Raw genomic sequence first — 10,000 nt, 5'->3', positions numbered from 1 at the left:
ACATGGCTCCCGGGGGCCACAGGCACAGTGTTGCTCCAATCCTCACCAAACATTGCACCACATCAGTGTTACAGCAGTGTCTAACAGTTCAAATGCCCATAACTCTGTGACCATTGCTCTGATCAGCTTAATGTTGTTAATGAACCCCATGTTGTTAATTATCATTCATATTGGAGCCACAATTTTTAACATAACTCTAATACACATTAATTCAAAACTTGTTTATTCCCATGTAAAAAGTGCCATTCTCAGAAATGCAGATGTCCTTTGTTAACATAAAACAATCAGTGATGATTGATTACACATTCTATTATAAATAGTGATGATTCCATCACTCATTATAAGCATCAGATCACAGGTCACTTCTCCTCCATTGCATTATGATGTGCAGTGTCATATCTTGTATTTAGTTTCATACTTCAGCATGATCGATACTGTTGATTAAATTACATTATTCAAATCATCATCATTTTCATCATGTCCGGCATTAGATCTGCCACTCCGCTTCATTACAGTCAAGATCCTCTTTCTTGACCCTTCTGTGGTTTTGTAATGGCCCAGTACTTTTCCCATATGAGTGTGTCTGTATCACAGCATTCATGCCTCACACCCAATCTGTTTGTGCGTGTGCCTGTGTGTTTTGCAGGAGCGTTGTGCCCCCACACCCTAAGCAATCTATGTGTCTGTGCATGTGCCTGTGTGTGTGTGTGTGCCTGTGTGTGTGTGTGTGTGTGTGTGTGTGTGTGTGTGTGTGTGTGTGTGTGTGTGTGTGTGTGTGTGTGTGTGTGTGTGTGTGTGTGTGTGTATGTGTGTGTGTGTGTGTGTGTGTGTGTGTGTGTGTGTGTGTGGTAATCTGCTTTCACCAGCCCAATGCACTTTCCTGATAAATGTCATCATTTAACCAACTTCTGTTTCCCTCCTTGCTCCACTGTCACTGCTGCACAAAAAGCCCCAAACATTACATCTCTCAAGCTGAGTAGAATTCAAACACATGATTAGACATAATAAAGTATGGTCATAAAGCAATAAAATAAACCAAAATAATATAATCACATTCCTGATTATTTCTTCAGGATCAAAACAAGTTACATTAACACTATGAGTCGTTCCGACTCATAGTCTCAAAGTATAAAAAGGGTCTACGGTATTTCACAACCAAATTACAGATTCAGATTAGATTCTTATCTATTTCTTCATCCTGTTTGCCACTTCTGAGTGATCAGTCCTGTGGACATCTCCTGTGTCAAAAGAGGTTATCATGACCCAATGCACGTCCAGTAACCAGTACATTTGGGTGTGTATGTATTGCAGTAACATCCTGTCCCCACGATGTGTCATTTTAGTAATACAAGCTTTACACACACAGCGAGGTTTATGAGCCCCGCTGTGCTATAATCTTTCCTATTAAAGGACGACTTCACCCATTTTCAACCTATCTTCATATAATTGGTCCTCGCTAATACTCACGATAAAATGGTCCCATTTTTTTCTACCCGGTCTGTGTCTCATAGGAGGGCTGTGGACAGTCCAGAAACCAGTGACATCATTGTTTAGCAGGACATTTTTCCCCAACAAGATTTCACATTTTTTATTTAGATTTTTATGAATGCGAGACCAATGGCTTCTATTATTCCAACGCAACTTTCCAGGAATAGAAAGCCTGCAGTTTCTATTAGCTTGGATTCCCTATCGATGATGTCACTGGTAGACGGGATTCTGAAGTGTACACAGCCCTCCTCTGACACATAGACAGAGTAGAAAAAAATTGTACCATTTTATCATGAGTCATCATAGTGAGGACCTATTATATGAAGAAAGGTTGAAAATGGGTGAAGTTGTCCTTTAATTCTTCTCTTCTTTGACCATCGTTTAGTTTGATTGATTGAATTTTTTATTTGGCAAAAAATGTAAAACAGCACAGTTACATTTAAAATACTTTGTCTAAAAGGTCCGTTTATAAAAGTCCTTGCGGTCTTGCTTCCAATGAGGTCCTTGGTATTCAATTCATAGACATAAATAGTGGCACCACAGTTCAAATATCAATACAAAACAACAGAAAAAGATAACACTATGTACAACAAAAAATAAAAAAGGGGGAAAAAAATTAATAAAAAGCTATATGTACACGAACAGGGGGGGGGGGGGTGGATCGTCTGTCTAATGGGAAAATAGTACTACCTCCTTTTTTGGCCTCCTGAAAGGTGCATTTTCAGGGTTGTTTTAAATGAGCCCAGCGAACTGCACTTTTTGAGGGAAGGGGTTAGACTATTCCAAACCTGGGTGGCAGTGCTGTAGAAGGAGAATTTGCCCATGTTTGTTTTATGGGTGGGTGGTACCAGATCCCTCTAGTTTTGTGAAGTAGGCCTAATGGAGACCTCATATCACCTGCCCTGGGCTGGGATTTTCTATGAGGGGTCCAAGGTTAAGGGAAGCAGGGTTTAAAGGCTGATCTGAAAGCCATGTCTTTCGTCACATAATGGGAACGGATATTCTATATAAAGTGAACTATGTTTAACCACTTAAACACTATCTGGTTGATCGGAGGCCCTTAGGGCTTTATACTAGTGTCTTTTCCCTGGTGTTAGGTAGGACACCTAGCAGGTTGACAAGTACCCTTTCCTGAAGCTCTTACGCCCAATATCTCCCCTGCCTAGTGGGGATTCCCTCTTGGCTCCCATGCGGAAGACCCAGGTTCAAATCCCGGGTCTTACAATTGTAATTAACCACTTGAATCTTACCATTCCTATTCAGGGGCTAACAGTGAACATCTGATCTACAAGTTCACAACGTGTCACAAGTAAGTAACGTTATCCTGCATGTTGTGAGCTTAGATCGGCCATTTTCGGTTATTTGGCGTACAGAGAAAACAGGAGAAGGCCAACTGTAGAGCCCTGGGGAATACGGTCAACTAAGTATATGGTTTAAGTTGTTTAGTCTCTCCATCAGGAGAGGACATAAAACATAGGATTACAGATTTATTTACGGGGGTTGAAGGGAGTGATATTATTCAAGTCTCTTGCATGAACAAAAATGATGTTGCACGTTTTCAAATGTAACACTGTAAAATTGTGGATTTCATAGATGTTAGTAAGGTTGTGACGTCTATTTACACCCATACACAAGCAGCCGCACTCTCTCAGCAAATGCAGAAGCTTTAGAGGAAAATCGTTAGAAGAGCGTCGTCAGTTCATCAAGGACAATGATATTTGCTTCCACTGTTGTGCATCAACGAGTCCCCTTGCTAAAAATTGCAAAGTTGATGTCACTTGTGCAGAGTGTGACAGCGAGAAACACGTTACTGCCCTCCATCCCGGTCCTCCTCCATGGAAGTCAAGGCCCTCGCCTCCTGCTTCAGATTATGGCGGGGAGGAAGACGCAGAGGTGCAAGCAGACAAGCAAACAGACGAGTCCAAATATATTATATAAATGCATACACAAGTATAATTATTGTTTTTATTTACAAAAGTCACAAATAAATAATTTGTGTTTGTATATTGCAAAACACAAACAAACAAACAACAATTTAAAGAAGACAAAAACTCTACCACCCACTTCTCTACAATTGCTCATTCCTTTCGATTCTTCTTATTGTTATTTTCGAGCTGCGTTCGCTTCCCGCGTTCGCGCTTCTTACTTGTGGTATTGGACACGCACACACAGACACACACAGACACGCACACGCACACACGCACACGCACACGCACACGCACACGCACACGCACGCACTGGCACACACACACACACACACACACACACACACACACACACACACACACACACACACGCATGGGCACACACACACACACACACACACACACACACACACACACACACACACACACAGCTCTCTCTCTCTGTCTGCAAGCCATATTCGTCCCAAATAATAAACAGCCCCATCCTCGAGCAAGCTCGCTCACTCTCTCAATCTGTTTTATAATGTTTAACTTAATACAGGACTGTCTGGGCGGTAATATTGCGGTTCTATGCGGGAGGACTAGCCATGGTGCGTGGCTGTAATGTGACTCTCATTGGCTGTAGCGTGGCTCTAGATCGGGTCCGACAGCCCCAAATATCCAACATGTTTGAAATCTAAAACTTGTCTGGAACATGTCGCCGACCGCACTTTATCGGCGTGTTTCTTCTCGGAGTACCTTACACACTGCTCGAGCAGCACCTCGCCGAGGAACGCCCGATAGTGACTGAGATCGGTGGTTTTGTCGGAGATCACCAAAGCAGTTCCTCGACAGACAAATCGGGTCAAATATCATACAGTGTGTAGGGTTCTTAGACATGTTTAGGTTCACATGCATATATTTTTGAAAAGCACAGCCGTGGTATAAAAGGCATGATGCAATATTTACTCTATTTCATGGTTTGAATTATTATTATTTTCTCTTTGTTTAATCCTAAACTCATACAGTAGATATCTGTTTTGTATCACATATTACTATTACATATTACAGTGGTGGCCTGGCAGGGCTCTTAAATAAATAAATAATCCAAGCTGTTGAATTAATAAAGAGATGCATGCAAAGACAAAGACGAGGTGTGTTTGGTATCAGTTTGCTTAAAGGTCGGGTCTGTAGTGCATTTACAATGCATGATAGGCTTCATAACACTCGTTATAAATCTGTATAATTATGCATAACAACTTATAACAAGGTGTATGAAGTAATTAAAGGAGTAGTTCACCAAAAAAAATACTATTTCACATGAAACATTAGACATTTTTAATTAGACGTTTTATTTACCCTCACAATGGGTGGAGTGTGTTTGAAGACATTATTACATAGTAGCATTATATCATAAACTGTACTTCAAATAATGTGCAACATGGACGCACAAACCAACAGTTAAAGATAAATTCATATTGGGAATATAATCTGCAAAATATAACAAACCGTTTGTAATTAAAAAAAATATATATAATGATAATAATTGAGTCTATATATAGGCTGTAACACTAATGCCTTCAGATACTTGAATAAGTAATGTGGAAGCTATACAGGATTTTGTATCGTTTTCAAATCTATTTTATTTATTTATTTGTTATTTTGTTTTGTTCGAAGGTCTAAAGTCAGGAGGGATCTGGGAATTCCAACTTGTTAATTATTAATTCTGTGAATTTGGGGAGCAATGGCACTGGCACTGAAAGAGATCGATGTGTGGGTGCATCAGTCCAACAAAGCTTACCATGTGTTTTGGTACATTGATTGTGATAGTATTGCATTAAGTCTGACAGAAATGAAAAGGTGGGGACTGGGAGGGAAAGTTCAGCACAAGGCTGTTGAATGAATGAATGAATGAATGAATGTCTTTATTGCAGACTCATGGTCCATAGAAAAGCATACAATTTCATACAACAATAAACATGAATAAAAACTGTCCAAATGAAAATGTTATAAAAGAGCACGTTTGTTAGAAAATACAGGCTTTTAAGCCAATGTCTTCTAAGGCTAGATGTTTGTTGTTTGTTTACAGTATCTTTGCTATTAATATGTAGAATTTTGACGTTAACATTATTTGAGGAAAAATAAATTCTATCACACAAAAACTAGATGGCCCTCTGTGGTAACTCTGAGGACCCCTAAGGGTCTCAGACCCCCTCTTGTAACTCTGATGATATTGCAGAGCCATGAACTACGTGGCAGCTTTTCAGAACAACATGTTTACTGAAGCCTATTGGAGGAACGCAGAGCAACAGGCTTTCCCACAAACTTTGATACACGTTGGTAGAAAATTAAATATTCATGAGCTTGTGCTGAGCTACAGTATATACATTAAATATTCATGAGCTTGTGCTGAGCTACAATATATAAAGCTGAACCATCCTGTCTGCTACATTCTCATCCACCACACGATGAAGTCTGCTGTTACTCTGCTGCTCCGCCTGGTGGTGGCGCTGTTGTGTTTGTCTAGGTCAGTGGTTCAGGGAGAGAACGGACCACCAGGCCACGCCCCAGGCTCTGTCCTCGACAGGATTGAAAAGCTGGAGACAACGGATACAGGTAACATAAACTTTAATAGATGTTTCTACTGAGAAGGACATTAATGGCCATCCAATAATTTCCATCTGTTTGATCAGATATGTTGTGTGCCCTCGATCTGTTCATATTTTCAATATTATACAATACAAAACGATTATTTAAATTAATGCAAATGTTAAAATGTAAACACACACACACACACACACACACACACACACACACACACACACACACACACACACACACACACACACACACACACACACACACACACAGTATGCATATACTATGTGCAATTAATGTTATTTTTAAATGTAAACTATTTGTTAGTAAATGCTAATGCTGGGATTTCAGCCCTCCTTGCTCAGCTGAACACCCTAGAAATGAGGCTCAACGCCACTGAGAGTGAAATGGAGGAGGTCAAGAAACACAACGCAGGTATTATAACTTCATGTTTAGTAATTAAATGTTACACCTGATGTTGTAAAAAAATCATTCACCATCAATATCCTCTGTCTGTAGAACCTACAGAATCATAGTACAAAACCATGGCAACACCTCTTTAAATGATTCTTCTGCAAAGTAATTTTTCGCCCCTGATGCTAAGTGGTCTGAACCAAAGTAGTGGCTTTACCATTTACCTCTTGAAACAAACATATATATGCCATATATATATCTATGGCATAGATACATAAACATAGACATATTTATGAAACAAACACTGATTAGAGTCAGACCTGAATGTTTTTACAACGTAAATCCATGTCTTTATTACAAGTAGATGACTGAACTATTATGTCAGTTGAGAGATAACCAATTAAAAATCCCAAGGAAGTGAGTTCAACTTGTGCTACTAAAGGCTGAGATGTATTTTTTATGTTTTAACGTAACTTTTTGGAGGAAGGTAATTTAAACACAAACACAGTTTTTTATTTCGACCGCCCGTTCTCTAACCTCGCATCACCAAACTTTCCACCTCGGAGGAAAGCTTGGTATTCGTTATTAAATGGCTCCTGTAATCCGGTCTAGGCCGCGCCTACTGAAAAAAAAGGAAAAAAAACCCTATGGTTCCGGGTGTGGTGCTTCCGGCTTTTCGGCGCCGCTTTGTTTTGGTTCCCCCCGTTAGCATTTAAATGCTAAATCGAGTATAACTACTAGTTTAGTCTCACCAGTCGCTACGAGTTGGAATAAAGGATGGATATACCAAACAAACTATTCCTATAAGCTAAACACCATGGGTGTGACTTATTTATTGTTGCCAGTTTCCTTCTCTTATCCACCAGTTCTATAACAACAGTTATAATTTGTTTTCATTTTATGGAGTTACACAACTAACAACTAATAGCAAAATAGCAAAATATATATACAAATGACAGAGGAAAGTTGGCAAACTACTCTCTACGTAACAGTGTATATGTGACGTTTTTAACGTCTCCAAACAAGACGCAGGAGTCCTCAGCGCTCCACATGATTTGATTATGAAGTGAAACTTCTTTGGTTTTAGTTGTGGAGAAAACACAACTGTTCCAGTATTCTGCAGCACTAGCGGGTTGAGTCTTAATGGTTCTCACACATCCTTTTGAGCTCCACCCCCTGCCAACATTGGACCCCCCTCCACCCCCCCCCCCCAAAGAAATCTCCTGTATTCTGACAGTCCAAGGTTGGCAGCCCTGAATAAGCCAGATACATTTGCCCGTCGCACATTTGAACTAGATACAATATTCTCAATCTCAACACTGAATTCCTATACCAATCGATCAACTCCAAAGCAAAGCAGTAGGCTACGATGCATGTGCAGGTTTTGGTCTAGTTGAGAGTGTTGCCAGATTCTGTGAGTGAAAGAAGCGACAAGGTCAATGAAAACAAGCCCAAAAGAAGCAACCGGGTTCACCACTTGAACCCTATTACATTAGCTATTTTCAAAACGAATATTGAAAGCCCAAATAAGCAACTACACTTCAGAAACAAGCCCAAACAAAAGCAATTTTATTTACTAGCGACTTACAGGAAAACAAGCTGTTGCAGACCAGTATTGCAAACTACTGCTGTCTCCTGGTGTGGAGAGTTATGTCGTCTGATTTTCTTAACGGATGCGCAAAACAATGTGCCGTCGGCCGACTGCTTGAGCTAAACTAAATGCCAACTTTTGCCAACAGACTACCAGCCTGTTGTAATCTGAAGTAGTCTGAAGTAGTCTGTTTGGTTGAGAGTCACCTTTACTTGTTGTTGCAGATCTGTTGCTGTCTGTAACAGTCCACTCTGCTGCTTGCTGTGATCTCGACTGTGAGGAAATCTACAACAACGTCTCCACACAGAGTGGTGTGTACACCATCTACCCCACTACTACACCTGCCAAGGTCTACTGTGACATGGACACGGATGGAGGGAAGTGGACGGTCATCCAGAGAAGAGTGGACGGCACTGTGAACTTCTACAGACTCTGGGCTCAGTACAAGGATGGGTTTGGAGACGCATCAGGCGAGTACTGGCTGGGACTGGAGAACATGCATCTCCTTACCAAGAACAGAACGTACCAGCTGAGGGTGGACATGGAAGACTTTGTGGGAAGCACAGCGTTTGCCTCTTACTCCTCTTTCTCTGTGGGTTCTGAGGCTGATGGCTACAGGCTGCAGGTTGCTGGCTTCCAGAATGGAGGAGCAGGAGACGCACTGACCGAGCACAATGGAATGAAATTCTCAACCTTTGACAAAGATCAGGACACGTCGAGCGGGAACTGTGCAATTCAGCATTACGGTGCATTTTGGTACGCGGCCTGTCACTCTGCTAACATCAATGGTGTTTACCTTTGGGGACAGACACCTCATTATGCAACAGGTGTAGTCTGGCAGCACTGGAGGGGTTATCATAACTCCCTGAAGGCTGTAGCGATGAAGATCAGACGTGTTCCTTAGACATGTTTAGGTTCACATGCATATATTTTTGAAAAAGCCCAGCCGTGGTATAAAAGGCAATATTTACTATTTTTCATGGTTTGAATTATTATTATTATTTTCTCTTTCGGACTCTGTTTAATCCTAATCTCATACAGTAGATATCTGTATCGTATCACATATTATTACAGTGGTGACCTGGCAGGGCTCTTAAATAAATACATAATCCAAGCTGCAAAATATAAGGTGCAAATGTTAATCCCGTCTGTGGCCAAACGCCATTGTTTCCCTCTTGTTTACTTCCTGTTTACATTGAGTGAAATTCCGGATGGGCCCCGCCACTACCGCCCATTGGGAACTTCCGACAGAATCAGCCATTATGAAGAATGGCCGATTCTTCATAATGACCATGCCGACCATCACGTGGCATCATGGTCTACTTCACAGATGTCAAATTCATAAAGGCATACCATCCCACCACTGCCACCAAACAACTACAACTCATTTTGACTACATGGTTAAAATAAAAGGAAACAATATGTCTGTAAAATTCAGTAATGTTTAAAATATGTCTATTAACCTAAATTATAGTTTAGATTATGTAATGTTTTTAATTGAACCATAAATAATAGTTTTTTGATTATATTAATGCAACCCTGTTAATGTTGTACAACCCTGTTACTCTAATCACAGTAACAGGGCTGCAAGTAACAGGATTGCAAATCTATGCTAATGTTAGCTTTTTCTCAGGAATAGAAGCTAGCTGTTAAGCTAACTGTTAGCATTTACCAAGAGGACAAACTCACATAAGTAAATACGTTAAAAACAATTATAAAGTATCTACCTTATTCTGGAAATATGCATAACAGGGTTGTGTGAGGTAGGTTGAGACATTCAAGCAAGGCTGACAATGTTATAAAAATGTGACTGGGTACAATGCTTTATGCCGCAAGTTGGCATTTTTCATATTTTTACAGATTATTAAAGTACAGAATATAAGCTTTCATATGATGTATCATTCATTGAAATTGGAAATTAAGAAGATGTGCGCATTTGAATCTATAATAGTCCAAACTGAGAAAATCCCTTCTAGCAGCTCTCAGCTCCAGGTAATGGGCGTGA

The 10,000-nt window shown here is 40.3% G+C and overlaps 1 protein-coding gene across 1 annotated transcript; it reads left to right on the top strand.

Annotated features, from left to right (window-relative positions):
• Positions 1–5,860: 5,860 nt before the first annotated feature.
• On the top strand, positions 5,861–8,928 carry LOC308086007 (microfibril-associated glycoprotein 4-like; the record flags this gene model as incomplete). The annotated part of the gene is made up of 3 exons (XM_080429324.1): positions 5,861–6,008; positions 6,318–6,425; positions 8,220–8,928. The coding sequence occupies 3 exons, from the start codon at positions 5,861–5,863 to the stop codon at positions 8,897–8,899; spliced, it is 936 nt and encodes a 311-aa protein (XP_080285450.1). The 3' UTR covers positions 8,900–8,928.
• Positions 8,929–10,000: the final 1,072 nt, after the last annotated feature.

The sequence above is a fragment of the Gymnoscopelus braueri genome (assembly GCF_963280865.1).
Source record: "Gymnoscopelus braueri genome assembly, chromosome: 5".
Lineage (NCBI taxonomy): Eukaryota > Metazoa > Chordata > Actinopteri > Myctophiformes > Myctophidae > Gymnoscopelus > Gymnoscopelus braueri.
Note: the sequence above shows the minus strand (reverse complement) of the source record. Positions and strands in the feature narration are given on the sequence as shown.